This window comes from Symphalangus syndactylus, chromosome X (assembly GCF_028878055.3).
Source record: "Symphalangus syndactylus isolate Jambi chromosome X, NHGRI_mSymSyn1-v2.1_pri, whole genome shotgun sequence".
Taxonomy (NCBI): Eukaryota; Metazoa; Chordata; class Mammalia; order Primates; family Hylobatidae; genus Symphalangus; species Symphalangus syndactylus.
Genome location: NC_072447.2, coordinates 154,075,779 through 154,093,619, shown reverse-complemented (window position 1 = coordinate 154,093,619; position 17,841 = coordinate 154,075,779). Strand labels below are relative to the sequence as shown.

At 38.6% G+C, this 17,841-nt stretch overlaps 1 protein-coding gene across 3 annotated transcripts in view; it reads right to left on the bottom strand.

The window, feature by feature from the left end:
* The window catches only part of PASD1 (PAS domain containing repressor 1), a 108,281-nt gene that overhangs the window by 67,511 nt on the left and 22,929 nt on the right, over positions 1 to 17,841 (bottom strand). For 2 of the 3 annotated variants that reach the window (XM_055267558.2, XM_055267559.2), the window contains exons 2-3: positions 4,535 to 4,590; positions 3,408 to 3,562 (exon numbers count right to left, since the gene is read on the bottom strand). In XM_055267558.2, coding sequence (XP_055123533.1) covers positions 3,408 to 3,562; positions 4,535 to 4,566 — 187 coding nt within the window. In that variant the 5' untranslated portion in view covers positions 4,567 to 4,590. The remainder of the gene's footprint in view (positions 1 to 3,407; positions 3,563 to 4,534; positions 4,591 to 17,841) is intronic. The other variant, XM_055267560.1, reaches the window with a different exon arrangement.

Sequence of the window (17,841 nt, the reverse complement as noted above, 5' to 3'; positions counted from 1 at the left end):
GGAGTTCATATATTGTCAAGAAAGGACAACCACTGTATTTTATAAATAAATCATAAATGACTTTTCTACTTTACCATTACCCATGAACTTGTTTTTGTTTATTCTCTAAGGTGTGCATCATATCCAATTCTTCATCATATCCCCAATGTCTAACATGGTACTTAAGTCATGGCAGGGATTCAGGACTTGTTGTTAAACTGAACCTCTTTTATTCATTCATTTAACAAATGTTTACAGAGCTTCTGCTATGGGTCATATTCTGCTTTACAGGTTCAGGATATAGCATAAACAGGAAAAATAAGGTGACTGTTCTTTTGTATCTTACAGACTGATGGGGCAGCGTAGACAGATAATCAACACATAGACAACAGAACAGACAGTTTCAGGTATCTGCAAGTACAATAATTCGTAAGATCAGGTGACCAAGAAAAGCCTTACTAGGAAGGTACTAGGAAGGCAACATCTGAGCTAAGATTTGATTGACAAGAAAGCAACCATATGAAGACATGGGACCAAACCGTCTCAGGGAGATGAAACAGTAAGTGCAACATGAAGCAGGAAATCATTTTGCCTATTTAAAGAGATGACAGGATCCCAGAGTGGCTGCAGTGGGATGACCAAGGAGTAAAGCAGTAGGAAATGAAGCCTGAGAGACAGGAAGGGTCAGATCACGTAGGGTATATGGTAAGAAGTTGGTATTTTATGCTGAGTAAAACATGAAGTGCTTTTAATTACTATTATTATTATTATTATTATTATTTTGAGATGGAGTCTTGCTCTGTCTCCCAGGCTGGAGTGCAGTGGCACGACCTCAGCTCACTGCAACCTCTGCCTTCTGGGTTCAAGCCATTGTCCTGCCTCAGCCTCCCAAGTAGCCAGGACTACAGGTACCTGCCATCACACCCAGTTAATTTCTTGTATTTTTAGTAGAGACGGGGTTTCACCATGTTGGCCAGGCTGGTCTTGAACTCCTGATCTCAGGTGATCCACCCACCTCGGCCTCCCAAAGTGCCAAGATGACAGGTGTGAGCCAGTGCGCCCAGCCCATGAAGTGCTTTTAAGCAGGAGAGTGACAGAATCTAGCTATGAACCATCATCAAAAGTAAGAGATGAAGGAGTGGGGAGATGTTGGACAAAGTATATAAGATTTCAGTTAGAATAAGTTCAAGAGTTCTATTGCACATCATGGTGACTACAGTAAATAACAGTATATTGTACACTTGAGAATTGCTAAGAGAGTAGATTTTATGTGGTCTCATCAGAAAAAGGTAAGTATGTGAGGTAATGCATACATCAATTAGCTGGATTTAGCCATTCCACAATGTATACATATATCAAAATACCGTGTTCTATGTCATAAATCCACACAATTTTTTTTTTTATTATACTTTAGGGTTTTAGGGTACATGTGCACAATGTGCAGGTTTGTTACATATGTATCCATGTGCCATGTTGATTTCCTGCACCCATTAACTCATCATTTAGCATTAGGTGTATCTCCTAATGCTGTCCCTCCCCCCTCCCCCCACCCCACAACAGTCCCCGGAGCGTGATGTTCCCCTTCCTGTGTCCATGAGTTCTCATTGTTCAATTCCCACCTATGAGTGAGAACATGCGGAATCCACACAATTTTTATTGGTCAATTTAAAAAAGAAAAAGAAAGAAAGAGATGATGGTGGCCTGGATTTGGGTGGTATATCAAGGCTACGCAAATGGTGAGAAATGTATAGATATGAAACATATTGTGGAGGTAGAAAACAAAAAAAATTGCAGAGGAATTGGATAGGATGGTGAATGAAGTGGAGGAAACAAGAATGACTTCTAAACTTTTTGCTTGTGCAGCTGGCAGAATGACTGGTGGTTGCTAGTTACTGATATGAAGAGATCTGGAGGTGGGGATGAGAGGCAATGCAGTGGAGGGGTATCAAGAGTTCCTTTATGGCCATGTTAACCTTTCTATTGAATATGCAATTGAAGACATCACGTAGAAAACTCTTTTGCTGATTTTATAATAAGTATGATTCTCAGAGAAGGAGCTCAGGTAGGAGTTCAGGGCTGGAGATAGATTTTAAAAGTGGTGGTCACTGATATCTACATAACACTTCAAATCAAGGGAACAGATGAGATAACCTGGAAAATGAGTACTGTGTAAACATAAAAGAGAAAAAAGTCCAAGGACTGAGCCATGGGCACACCCATGTTTAGAAGTTGAAAGGGGAGGAAGAAGTAAAAAAACACAGATAAAGAGTGGTCAATTCGTATGGTTTGGCTCTGTGTCCCCGCCAAAATACCATCTTGAATTGTACTCCCATAATTCCCACACGTTTGTGGGAGGGGCCTGGTGGGAGATAACTAACTCCTCTCGTGGTAGTGAATAAGTCTCACGAGAGCTGATGGTTTGATAACGGGAAACCCATTTCGCTTAGCTGTCATTCTCTCTCTTGCCTGCTGCAATGTAACATGTGCCTTTCGCCTTCCGTAATGATTGTGAGGCTTCCCCAGCCATGTGGAACTGTGAGTCCGATTAAACCTTTTTCTTTTGTAAATTGCCCAGGCTCGGGTATGTCTTCAGCAGCAGTGTGAAAGTGGACTAATACTCCAATGAACCAGAAAAGAAACTTGGTGATTGTGCTGTCCCGGAAGCTGAGAGAAAAGTGTTTCAAAAAGGAGGGAGTGGTCACATGTCCAACGTTTTTGAAAAGTCAAGAAAGATGAGGACAGTTAAACCAAATAATTCAGCAATGTGAAGGTCACTGGTATTCCTGACAAAAGTAGTTGTAGTGGAATGGTAGGAGCTAAAGCCTCATTGAAGTGGGTTGAAGAAAGAATGGGATGTGAGCCAGTGGAGACAGGGCCCATAAAATCATTTCAGTAAGTTTTTCTGTGAAGGAGGAGAGCACAGAAATAGGGCAATACCTGGAGGTATCATGGGGTCAAAAATTATTTTAAGGTTAAGAGATTATTACAACCTAATTACATATTTATGGGTATGACCCACTCAGATGTTTTGAGTCAAACCTACTGAGCTAAACCTTAAAATATTGTAGGTAATATTTTACAGCCTTGGGGCCATGTTTCCCTCAGCAACATTTACCACATGCCTTTAAGTGCTTAAGATACAGAAATTTGCATTATTTCCCACATATGCTTCCAATAATTTTCATTTCCTTGGCCCACTTTTGCATGAATCTCAATCACGTTTTAAGTGTCAACCATGTACAAACTTGTGAATGGAAAGAAACAAACTATCTGTGTATTAGAAGGTACTTCAAGAGTTCCTCTAATCATTAATTCCTCCCAAAGAATGTCTGAGGTAAAGTGAGAGACCAAGTTGTCCCACGCACAGCTAATTTTCAATGTGGCTAATCGAAAACCTATAAGGATGGCGGAGGCTGAAAAAATCAAACCTTTTTCCTTTTGTGAAAGGCCAGTGGTGCTCTGTGATGTTTCAGATTTGACTCCTTTTACAGGATAGCCATGAATTTGCAGTATTTGGCGCAGTCTTGCCAAGACGGCATTTAATTGGGCCTTCTTTGACTTTTCGTATTCATCAGATTTATCCCTAATTGAGAAGAAGAAAACCAATCAGGGTTACTAATGGCAAGGGTGGGGCGGGGAATTCAGATGACAGAACAACAGAAGGTAAGAAGAGAGAAAGGGAGAAGTTAGTGTCAATATTTGAGCAAAAATCCAGTCCTGTGATTACCCATAAAGCAACAATAATAATCATTATTAAAATAAGGAAATGAAAGCCAACTTCATCTTCCTTTGCTGTGGCGCCCTTGAGCGTAGGGAGCATATCTGTCTCCTTGTCTCTTCCAGAACAAAGCCCAGCACAGTACCTGGCACAGTGACCTAAGAATTATATAAAATAAGTCCAAATTAATTTGAATTTAACGATGGGTCTTTGTTCCACCATATATTATTACCTCCTTTAACAAGTGTTTATGATAAAATTAAATTCTTTCTAAGTGGTCTATAATCACTCAAGAGCCTCTTTCGAAGCCAGTTCTGCTTCTCAGAGAGAAGACTGAACCATAAAATGCTAATTGATTTTTTTTTTTACTTTTAAAAACCACAGATCATACTGCAAACTTTTGACAAAAACTTTTTGATCAGTGTACTTGAATTTATTTTAGAAGTTTGATCTGGAAAAATAAGTTAATTTATCTTCTCAAACACAAGTGAATTTAAGCTGGAGGCAAGCCAAGGCTCAAAAACTGTCTTCTAAAAATATCAGGGACTGTATACTTGTCAGTCATTTGACAATCATTAGAGTCAGCTCTGGGCAGGCACTGTGCAAGGCATGGAGAACACAGTTTGAGGAAGAGGGCTGTCAGGTAAATAGGTAATGTGCTAAGTATTATAATAGAGTTGGGGCTGAGATTTATGAAAAAAAAAACACTGGAGAAACCACATTTCTCTGAGTGAATTAGGCTTCCCTGAGGAAGTGGCATTTTGCTAGATGTGAAATGGGAACAGAGGACAAGGGAGAGGGCTTTGACAGAAATGTCAGTCAGTTATGAATGCATACCTCTTCTCTTTTTCTCTCTCATCCTCATTCATTATTCAGTGATGTAAGGAAGACTCCTGAAATCAAAGTGAAGCAACATTTTACTAAGAGATCAGTCTATGATGAATCACAGTAAAGCAATAAGACTAATCAAAATTCTCAATCGCGTAACACTTTTCCTTCAAGGAATGTCTACTTCTTTTAAAGATAGGCTTTCGTTAAGTACCAGTAACACTCTCGAGTTATGTAGATGTTGAAGACTTGCTTTGTTGCGTAATCCCCAATGAATATTTTTGATAATAACATTACAAATGAATATATTTGTAAAAGTTACAAAAACATTCTGTGGTTATACCCTTAATCAAAAAAAACCCCAGATATTTGTAGTTTTAATTCCATACCTTTAAATTCATTTAACTTTCACTAACTTTGAGAAAATTTAAGGAAATGAAGACAGATGCAGTTTGAAAGCTTCATGCCAAGCATGTACATGCCACAAAAGGGAAAAATTTGTATTATTGTTGATGTTCGCAGAAATCCTTGACATATAAAACAATAGCCCTGAAATCACTGAAGTCCTCTGCTTTGAGCTGTACAATTAGACTCATACATCACCTCAAGGCCAAAGCCTCAAGGTAGATGTCAATGGCATCCCAATACATATGTGTTACAAAAAAGTGATTAAAATACAGCAAACATCCTTTAAATGTTCTCTAAGCAAGGGAAAGCTCAGGGAGTCAAACACTGGAAAGGTACTGAGCACAAAATATGAAGCCGTGCTTGGTGTTAATGCTCTCCTAGGTAAAAAATAACCCGAACAGGGAAGTGAAACTAAAAATCACCACCTCTCCCTATGTATAGCCAGAACTCCCAGAGGCTAACATTACATTGAAAAGAAAAATTGGATAAAAAATAACCCAAACAGGGAAGCGGAATTAAAACTCACCACCTCTCCCTACATGTAGCCAGGACTCCCAGAGGCTAACATTACATTAAAAAAAAAATCCTCCCACCAACAAAAGAAGAAAACAGGAAGCTTGTTTGTCTCAGCATGTTCTCTGGGTACAGGAGAAAAGACACCACCATACTGAATTAACCTTGGGGTTCCAGAAAAAGCAAAGATAAACCCCTTCTGGAGAGATACTTTCTAAAGACAGATTCCACAGAATTTCCACAGATAAGGCACTGTTGAAGATGAGCTCACCATTCAAAATTAGAAAATACATAAGGAAATAATCTATCAATCCCCAAAATAAGGGACACACACACACATACCCCAACAGTATGAAACCCCCCAAAACTTCGAATAGATGTGGAGAAAGATGAATTAGAAATTATACAGATAGATATATTCAATGAAACTAATTTTTAAAAGATGGATTGAACAATGTATTAGAAACATCAGATAGGGAAATTAGTAAGTGGAACAGAGCTATGAGGAAACTTGCCATACAGTAGGAGAAATGGGTTGGAAAATATGAAACAAGAGGTTATGAGACATGAAGGACAAAATGGGAAGGCACAGTATATATATATCTAAGAAGGGTTCCAGATGGGCATAACAGCAAGGGGAGATGAGCAGTAAGGAGATAATTTTAAATTTTCCAGAATGGAAAATGTGACCCAATCTGGATAAATCAAAATAAAACCACACCGATAAATATCACAGTGAAATCTCAGAGCACAAAAAACAACTAAGCCATTCTAAGCCATAAAAAAGATCAATACATACCAAAGAATATTATCACATAGACCGTATTTTCTGGCCCAAATACAATTAAATTAGAAATCAATAATAAAAAGACAATGCAAAACCTGATCGATTTGAACATTCAAAATAACAAAACTTCCTAAATAGCTCTGAAAAGCAGAAAATACTCAGAACTAAAGTATTACAAGTATAGCACATGTTATAAATATATTAAAGTAAAATGCAGCTAAAGCAGTACCAAAGCATTTAGTCTTAAATGCCTTTTAGGAAAAAAAGTAAACAAAAACTAGTAAACAAATTAGTAAACAAAATTAGTAAACAAAATTAGTAAGTTGGCCGGGCGCAGTGGCTCACGCCTGTAATCTCAGCACTTTGGGAGGCCGAGGCGGGCAGATTACCTGAAGTCAGGAGTTCGAGACTAGCCTAGGCAACATGGTAAAACCCTCTCTCTACTAAAATACAAAAATTAGCTGGGCGTGGTGGCAGGCACCTATAATCCCAGCTACTCTGGAGGCTGAGGCCGGAGAATTGCTTGAACCTGGGAGGCAGAGATTGCAGTGAGCTGAGATCGCACCACTGCACTCCAGCCTAGGCGACTGAGTGAGACTCCATTTCAAACAAACAAACAAACAAAATTAATAAATTAGTAAACAAAATAATTTAAAAATAAAAGTAAAGCTAAAGAAAGGAGAAGAAAATAATAGATAGGACCAGAAAATAATGCAATAAAAATAAAGATAGAACAGAAATCTTAAAATGGTTTTTTAAAATAAAAACTAGTGAAATAAACAAAGCATTTTTTTTTTTTTTTTTGAGATAGAGTCTCGCTCTGTCGCCCAGGCTGGAGTGCAGTGGCGCAATCTCGGCTCACTGCAAGCTCCGCCTCCTGGGTTCACGCCATTCTCCTGCCTCAGCCTCTCTGAGTAGCTGGGACTATAGGCGCCCGCCACCACGCCCGGCTAATTTTTTTTTTGCATTTTTAGCAGAGATGGGGTTTCACCGTGGTCTTGATCTCCTGACCTCGTGATCCGCCCGCCTCGGCCTCCCAAAGTGCTGGGATTACAAGCGTGAGCCACCGCGCCTGGCCAGCATTGTTATACAAGATTAATCAAGAAACATGGGAGAGGACACATTTTGGAATGAAAGGGCATATTATAAATACAACATAGTAAAAAGCAGTATGATCAACTTTATACCCATAAATTTGAAAACAGAGAAACAGATAAAATGGGATACTGCCTTGGAAAATGAATTTTACCCAAACCTGTTTAAGGATACAAAGAAAACCTGAATAAACTCTACAAATCTAAATAAATAAATTCGGTAGTTAAAAATCCATCCACAGAAAATAACCTAAACAAATCTAAACAAAACCTGATGATTTTGCAAATGGATGCTTCTAAACATTTAGAGAACTGATAGGTATCTCCTATCTCATGCAGATTACACTAGAAAACACATAAAAAGAGAAATTACCCAATCTATTTTATAATGCTAGTATATTCTTCATACCAAACCAGAGAAAGGCAGCATCAAAAAGAGAAACTGTATGTCAGTTTTGTTTATGATCCATATGAAAAAATTCTAAATAAATTGTACAAACTCAAACCAGCAGGGTATTAAGAAAGTGGAGTTAATCCAGAAATATCAGGATACTTTCATATTAGAAAAAATATATAATTAAACATCCCAGTTAAAAAGAGAAAAAGCATGTGATCATCTCAGTAGATTCAGAAAAACACATTTGATGTAATTTAATACACACATATGATTTTTGAAAATATTCTTAACAGACTAGGAATAGACAGGAAGTTCCTTAACCTGATGAAATATATCAACCAGAAACATACAAACCTCCTAAAGGTAGAACATTAAAGCAATTTTTTAGTTTCAAGAAAAAAAAGAGTGGTTGCTAAAACACTTAACACAGTGCTAAAGGTGCTAACCAATGCCTTAAAGCAAGAAAAGTAAATACAATGGATAATTATTGGAAAGGAAAAATAAAACTGCCTGCATTCATGAACACTCTGATTATCTACATAGAAAACCTAAGAAATTCTGCAAATTATTAGAAATAAAATAGTCCAGCAAGGTTGCTGTGTACAAGATTAATATTTAAAAATTAATTTCTTCCTACATAACAGCAACCAAAATTAGGAAATATTCTTAAAACATACAATAGCAACAAAAAGTTATAGAGGTCTGCCATGGCTTGGTTGTGGTTTCCTGTCTCCACCAAAACTCATGTTGAAATTTGATCCTTAAAAAGAGGCAGTGCTGGAAGGTGGAGCCTAGTGAGAAGGTCTGGGTTATGAATGGCTTGGTGCCATTCTCCTGGTAGTGAGTTCTCACTGTCCTGATGCAGGATTACTTCTCAGGGGGAATGGATTAGTTTCTGAGAGACCGGGTTGTTAGAAGCTGAAGTTCCTCCTCCTGCTTGCCTCACTTTTTGCACACATCCCCTTCCCCTTAGACTTTCTCTGCCATGTTGTGATGTAGCGCAAAATCCCTTGCCAGAAGCTAGGGCCATGCCCTTGAACTTCTCATCCTGCAGAACCTTGAGTTAAATAAACCTCTTTTCTTTATAAATTACCCAGTCTCAGGTATTCTGTTATAACAACAGAAAACAGACTAAGACAGGATTGCTGCTTATCACTCTAGAATAACTGATGTGGGAACAGTCCTCCTGCCATGAACAACTAGGAAACTGGACAAATTACAGGAAATGCCCATTCTAAGACACTGGAAAGCAGGTAGCACATGCCTGTGATCTTTGAGATAAGAGCAAAAATGAGAAGAGCTCCACAGAAATCCCAGATTTCTACCTGAGGGCACTTCCAGACCATGATTGAGGGAAAAGGATCTCAACCAGAATAAAGTGGTCTCAATAAGTTTTAGGAGACAGACACAAGAGTTCAGAAAACCAAAAAAGATGGTTACAATTTGTGGAGCAGAGTATCAGAAAGAAGGGAGCTCTGGGGGAAAAAGAGTTCCAGAAATCTGCATACATGTTTTTTGTTTTTTTCTGAGACAGAGTCTCACTCTGTCGCCAGGGCTGGAGTACTGTGGCACGATCTTGGCTCACTGCAAGCTCTGCCTCCCGGGTTCATGCCATTCTCCTGCCTCAACCTCCCAAGTAGCCGGGACTACAGGCGCCTGCCACAATGCCCGGTACTTTTTTTTTGTATTTTTAGTAGAGACGGGGTTTCACCGTGTTAGCCAGGATGATCTCCATCTCCTGACTTCATGATCCGCCTGCCTCAGCCTCCCAAAGTGCTGGGATTACAGGCGTGAGCCACTGCGCCCGGCCTGCAAGGTGACATTCTACAAGACCAGTCAAAGATCAACTGCCAGGGAGAGAACAAATGGTATGAATACAAAACTAAATAACCACCACAATAGGTGCATATGTGGAAGACATTTGAGTTGTATCCAGCCAGAACAGAGGAAAAGGAGCAGAGTCTCTCTCAGTGTGGGACGGTATCAGGCAATCTAAAATATAAGTAAGTAGATTCCCAGAAGAGGGAGGCAAAAATATTTTTTGTAAAAATAATTACCAATTTTTTTGCCATACTGGATGAAAAATATAAACTCATATATCCAAGAATATTGGTGAACCCAATAAAATAAACACAAAGAGGCCGGGCGCGGTGGCTCACGCTTGTAATCCCAGCACTTTGGGAGGCCGAGGCGGGTGGATCACGAGGTCAGGAGATCGAGACCACAGTGAAACCCCGTCTCTACTAAAAATACAAAAAAAATTAGCCGGGCGTGGTGGCGGGCGCCTGTAGTCCCAGCTACTCGGAGAGGCTGAGGCAGGAGAATGGCGTGAACCCGGGAGGCGGAGCTTGCAGTGAGCCGAGATCGGGCCACTGCACTCCAGCCTGGGTGATAGAGCAAGACTCCGTCAAAAAAAAAAAAAAAAAAAAAAAAAAAAAAAAAAAAAAACACAAAGAAAAACTAAAACAAATTGCTGAAAACCAATTTTAAACAGAAATAAAAGATACATTTAGTACAGGAGGAAAAATAATGTTTTCTGTCTGGCTTCCCATCAGAACAACTCGAACCAAAAGACAATGAAACATCTTTAAAGTGCTGGGAAGGGGGGGCTGGAAAATCAACCTAGAATTCTACATCCAGCAAAAATACACCCTTTGAGAAAACTAAAGATATTTTCAGGTGAACAAAATCTGAAAGAAGTCAATGAGAAGCATACCAGCTTTAATAGAAATGTTAAAGGAAGTACTTCAGGTAGAAGGAAAATGATCCCAGGTGGAATCTCAGATCTACACAAAGGAATGAAAAGCACTGGCAAGAATATATATGTCCATAAATATAAAAGAATGTTTCTCTTCCTTAATTTCTTTAAAAGATAATTGATGTAAAAGCAAAATATTCTAGAGTTTATAATATATGCTGAAGTAAAACCTGTGACAATGATAGCACAGAGGACAGGAGGGTGGAAAGTAGAAATCTGCTGTTGTAAGCTTCTTACATTATACATGAAGTGGCACAATATTAATCCATGGCAGACTGTAACAAATTAAAGATGTATATGACAAACTGCCTAGAGCAACAAATAAAAGGCACAGATATAGATTACAGATTATAAATCAAAAAAGAGATAAAATGGAATACTAATTAAAAGCTCATTTAATCCAAAAGAAAGCAGAAAAAAGAAGACAATGGAAACAGCGATCAAATAGGACAAACAGAAAACATATAGTAAGATGGTAGACTTAAATCGAAACATACTCATAATAATATAAATTAACAGCCGGGCGCAGTGGCTCACGCCTGTAATCCTAGCACTTTGGGAGGCTGAGGTGGGCGGATCACGAGGCCAGGAGATCGAGACCATCCTCGCTAACACGGTGAAACCCGATCTCTACTAAAAATACAAAAAATTGGCCAGGCGTGGTGGCGGGCGCCTGTAGTCCCAGCTGCTCGGGAGACTGAGGCAGGAGAATGGCGTGAACCCGGGAGGCGGAGCTTGCAGTGAGCCGAGACCATGCCACTGCATTCCAGCCTGGGTGACAGAGCGAGACTCCATCTCAAAATAATAATAATAATAATAATAATAATATAGTCAATGGACTAAACACACAAATGTAGTTTAGGATTGTTGATTAGGTTTTTAAAAAGCAAGACCAAACTATATGTATAGTCTATAAGAAACTCAATTTAATTATAAAGACACAGGTTAAAAGTGGGATTAACCATTGTGGAAGACAGTGTGACGATTCCTCAAGGATCTAGAACTAGAAATACCATTTGACCCAGCCATCCCATTACTGGGTATATACCCAAAGGATTATAAATCATGCTACTATAAGGACACATGCACACATATGTTTATTGCAGCACTATTCACAATAGCAAAGACTTGGAACCAACCCAAATGTCTACCAATGATAGACTGGATTAAGAAAATATGGCACATATACACCATGGAATGGTATGCAGCCATAAAAAAGGATGAGTTCATGTCCTTTGCGGGGACATGGAGGAAGCTGGGAACCATCATTCTCAGCAAACTCTCACAAGGACAGAAAATCAAACACTGCATGTTCTCACTCATAGGTGGGAATCAAACAATGAGAACACTTGGATACAGGGCAGGGAATATCACACACTGGGGCCTGTCGGGGGGTGGGGGGTTGGGGGAGGGATAGCATTAGGGGAAATACCTAATGTAAATGATGAGTTGATGGGTGCAGCAAACCAATATGACACATGTATACCTATATATCAAACCTGCACGTTGTGCACATGTACCCTAGAACTTAGAGTATAATAATAAAATTTTAAAAAATAAAATAAAAAAACTTAAATAACTACAAAAAAGTGGGATAAAACATATATACCACTCAGCCCTAATAATAAAAGATTAGGGTGACTATATTAATATTACACAAAGTAGACTCTAGGATAAATATATCACTAGGAAAAAGGAGGGACCTTTCATAATGATAAAGGAAGTCAATCAAGAAAACTTAACAACCCTAAATATGTTTACATCTAACTACAAAGCTTTACAGTGAAGTAAAAACGGACAGAAATGAAAGAAGAAGTAAATAAATCCACAATTAAGAGTGGGTAATTTAAATACTCCCCTTAGTAATCAATAGAATAAATAAAGAGAAATTAGGTAAGGATATCGAAGACTTAACATTACCAGCAATAATATTTACAGAACACCACATCCAGGCAGCTATGGAACGTACATTATCTTCCACTGTATATGGAACATTCAATAAGATTCAATATCTACTGTTTCAATAAATCTAAAGCATTAAAATCACACAGATTTTATTCTCTGACCACAACAGGATTAAATTAGTAATCAATACTAAACAAACAAATATCTGGAAACCCCTCAAATATTTGGAAGTTAAATGTCATACTTCTAAACAATCTGTGGGTCAAAGAAGAAACCCCAAAGAAAATTGGAAAATATTTCAAAATGATTTACTATAAAAATTAATTTTAAATTCCAAAAACTTCAATAATTTAATTGTAATTTATTAAAATTACATTATACATCTTTATGGTACATATTTCCATCAAGAAAAGTTCTCTCTCTACAATTATTCAAACCCGTTTTTCATGTTCTTAAATAACATTTATAGGTTTCTTCATATAGAAAGGAAACTATACAGTGCTTAGTAGCTAATTTAACAAAAATGCACAGAAATACTACACTAGAAATAATAAGGCTTTATTGAATCACATAAAATAAATAAATGCAGTGACAATGCCAAGTCTGTGTAAGGGATATCTCAATATTATCAATTTATCAGATCTTCCCAACTAATGTACAAATTAACATAATTCTGATCGACCCAGTAAGTTTTTCGTTTTGCTTTGCTTTGTTTTTCTATGTAACTTCACAAGTTAATTACAAAATTCCTGTGGAAAGTAAAGGGCCAAAATACCTACAATCACTTTGAAGAACAACAGCAATATAAAGGGTGTGTCTACTAGACATCAGAGCTTATTATAAAGCTACTATATTTAGGCTCATCAATCATGGTGAAACACACACATCCAGTAGAGAAGAGACAACATTGGAACAGATCCATGCATAAACTGAAATTTGATTTATGATAAAAGAGGCATTCAAATTTTGAAGTTTTACCATGGAGACAGACAAAAAGAGAGAGAGTATGTGTGTGTTTAATATAGCCCCTTCTGTGTTTTGGGGCAACAAAATTTGTTTACAAGTTCTTTGAAGACAGGAGCCATGCTTTACATATCTTTGATATCTCCAACAGCACACAGCTTCACGCAGAGCACACACTCAAAATACACAGATAAATACCTGACCACTCTCCTTACCTACTGGACAAGGTAGGCTGAAACACCTAACTGCTAACGGACTTTGCACCTTCTCCACTCAGTAATTCATTCTAAAACAACAGATTCAGAAACTTATGTCGGTGAAAGAACATGGAAAGATTGAAAAAGAGTAAGGCTAAGTAAAAGCTCTCAGGCCAAGAATAGTCAGCCCTCCTATGCAAAATAATAATTAATTGGTTGGAAATAGCTGTTTACATAAGTACATTTTTCCAAAATCAATGGGAAATAATCTAAAATCCCATCAAATTGTATTACTGAAGTATAATATAAAGGTCAAGAGGGTCAGACTTGCAAACATTTCTTCTAAGATGTTTTGGGGGGAGTGTTGTTCTTATCCATTTTTAATTTTCTGAAAAAATGTATGATAGATGTGTGTGTACATAGATATTTGTTTTAGTTTACAAGAAAACACACTGAATAGGTGGATTTAATTCATCATTGGCTCTCTGTAGTTGAGAATCACTTAGATATATACTTTCCAGCGTGACTACTATGATAATATAGATTTATCAGTGTCTAATTGGGATAAGGCCCACAGTCAAAAGAATCCTCAGTCTAACTCTTTGTCTCAAAACTTCCAAGACCCAAATATTAGACTTCCAGCCCAAGCGCCACAGCAATACCAACCTTTTCTAGAGACAAGCGACTTGCTGATCAAAATCTGGGCTCCTGTTGCTAATGTTCCTGAAACATGTTGCAGGAGTTCTATCTGGGACCTATGTGACATGCATGTCATGTGCCATATCTCCCAGAACAAATATTTCAGGACTAAATGACACTAAAGTTGTAATCCTGAATTAGAATCAAAGTGAAGCATGTCCTGGCTGGGTGCAGTGGCTCACACCTGCAATCCCGGCACTTTGGGAGGTCAAGGCAGGAGGATAGCTTGAGCCCAGGAGTTCAAGACCAGCCTGGGCAACATGGTGAAGATATAAGGAATAAGCTGGGCATGATGGTGCACACCTGTAGACCCAGCTACTGTGGAGGCTGAGGTGGGAGGATCGCTTGAGCCTGGGAGGCGGAGGTTGCAGTGAGATGACATGGCACCACCGCACTCCAGCCTGGGCGACAGAGTGAGACCATCTCAAATAAAAGTAAAAATAAAAATAAAAATAAAAAGTGAAAGTGGAACATGTCCTGAGAATGAGTCCAGGACCCATTTACTATGGGGTCAGGTTCAAGGTATTAAATCTTCCACCCTCCATGGACTACTTTACAATGCCAAACTTTTACTACACCTGACAGCCGTGGAAGGGGAGAAACCAGGCTGAGGAGCAAGAATTGCAAGATCGTGACTTTCTGAATGCAAACCTAGGGGACTAGGAAAGAGTTTTAGAATGAAGACTAAAGCACTGTAATTCATGAGTTTACTTACGTATCTCAGGGCTGATGTCCTTTCCAACAAATCCTTCACAAATTCAGATGAATACTTGTACTCTTCCACCTTTGCCTGTTCTGCCTTTTAAAGTTGAATTTTAGTGCAGTTCTATGTGAAATGTCTCTATTTGTGGCATTCTTCATTTTCAAATAGAGTAACATTTGCCCAGGACTGGGAGTCCAAGCTCCCTTTATCCTCCCACCCCAGATTACATTTCTTATTTCATGGAATATCTCATTTGTGACACCCCCCAGTAGATTTTTCACGTTTTGTAATCAATGCAGAGGCTAGTGAAAAGCATGTTTTCAGCGAATCTGTATTATGAATAATATTTCTTATAATGTTGTCTGGAAAAGGTTACAGGATTGTATGTGCTATATGAACCCAATCATGTTAAGCAAATGATCAAATGAAATATTGTGTAGAAAACAGAATGAGAAATAAAAGCAAAGCATTCACAAGGTGTCCTTTAGTGATAGAACAATGAGCAAGTAAATTTTTTTTTATATTTTTAAAGTTTGTTACAATTAGTATGTGTGCCATCCAGAATTAAGAAACTCCTCTCAAAAATAATGTGGACACCAGTGTTGAAGAGTGAAGAGACTGGGCTCTGGAATCAATTGGACCTGGGTTTAAATCCAAACTCTCTACCTGTTTATAGATGTGTGACCTTTGGTCCTTAACTTCTATGAGTCTCAATTATCTCAACTTTAAAACGGGGGTTATAATACCTACATGCCAAGGTTTTTATGAGAATTCAGTTAATGTATATGAAGTGGCTAGCACTATGACTGACTCATAGCAACCACCCAATAAATTATGGCTTTAATTAGAGATTGTTAATAGCAGTATAAAGTCTAAAAGACTGTGAGAAGGATGCAGTCTTCTCAGAGGGGGCAGTGATGGCAAAAATTTGGCAATACAGAGAGGTTTCTTCATATCACCTGTTGTGGCAACGAGAGAACTGTGTGGAGACCGATCTCCATGCAGTGGGCCTACCAGGTAAGTCTAACATGTCATGAATAAGTGCTGTCTCAGGTCTAGGTGCAGAGTCAGGGTATCATGGCACCTAATGTATGCCCTCGTAATGTGCAACATGTGGCAGAAGAGGATAACTCCGTAGTGGTAATGATCTGCACAGAAGTGACACTGTCGCCAACAACACACAGCAGCCCACATGGAGGAATGCGGAAGGGGGGTGATCACATCAGTCCTTGCTCCGAGTGTTTCTGAGCACCAAGGAGAACAAGAGACACTAAGAATATTAGCCACAGTACTTGAAGTGTAGAACTGTGATGTAAAGATTGACTAAGTGAAGAAGTTGGGGCAGGGGTGCGGGGAAAGCTCACCGAGAAAAAAAAGTAGACAAGTCAAGGGGCTGGAATGAATCTTCAGCAGGCAATGGGCAGGTGTATTAAAAGTCCCAGAGAAAGAGCAATGCAAGGATTGGAGTTTCTGGGCCTAACTGAGCAGAATTAAGTTGAAAATGTTGGCAGCAATTTCTAATGATGCAAAAAGTATGATCATGAACAATATTCTATATTTCATAAAGAGAGACTAAGAGAGAACATAGCCTCACTCGTCCACATCCGAAGAGGTTAAAGTTAACTAGTTAGTGCTCTAGAACCCAGGAATAACTGCCCTCTCTGTGGGGTTGCCTAAATCACAGGCAGTTCCTGGCAGGCCTCATCAGCGATTTGTCAGAATGAGTACTATTTCAGCAGCACCCAGAAATGTGCTCTGCAGATCAGTCTGTCCTCCCTCACCCAGTCTGTCAGTCAGCTTAGCCAGACTGACAGAGAGAAGGAAAACTCTGTGGCCTCCCAGTGCAGTAATGGCCAGAAAGTGTTTGACTCATGTAAACATCATTTAAACTGTTTACATGGAATTTTAAAGAAAACCAGAGAAGGTCAGAAGAAAGGCAGAATGCAGAGACTAATACATCTTTGGATATTACTTTGGTTACAATATTTGTTTATTTTAAAGTAAAAACCTCAAAGTATTTAAAATGCTATTGTGGAAGATAATCACATCATATATTTGTAGTTATAAAAATTGCTGTGCACTATCAGGGATCAACTCTGTCTTTATACAGAGAGAGACACGTACACACTTTTTATAAACAATTGCTCAAGCAAAGGAAAATGGTCTTTCAAATCTCAATACGGTTCCAGGAATTTAAGTTTATAGGGGAAAATGCATCATGGCACATTTCATCAATGTGAGTGAAGTCATCTTCTCATGTAAGGTTTATTAAAGGCATTTAATCAGTGAGAAAGAATGAAATATTTACAATTCTCAAGTAGACAGTAATGATGTTAAATGTGTATGATATAAATATATCAACCAAGTCAGTGGAAATTTCCAATTTATTTTCAATCAAAATTCCTTCAAAAATTACAACTCATAAGACAATATTTTATCAGTTACTCATCCATCTTAAGGGAACATAACTTTCCAACGGATAAAATCAAGAATGTAAATTAATCTACCCTGGATTATGTAATATGCATGCCATACACCACTCAATATGCCAGGAAAGGCAGGTGGCAAAGTCATGCTCCAAAAGAGATCCAGGAACAGAATCAGGCGTCCTGGTTTTTTTGAGGTATCCCTACTGACTGGCTGTGCTTTTCTCTAACCTTAGTTCTTTCAGTAAGCTCTCACTGCACAAGCATAGACCCTGACCTGAGCAACGTTGGGAGGGAATCCAAGCAATGAAGAAAATGAACTCAATTCCACAGAAGCACGCACACGCACATACACACACACACACACGCACACACACACACGCACACACACATACACACGCACACACACACGCACATACACACGCACGCACATACACACATGCGCACACTCACACACACACGCACA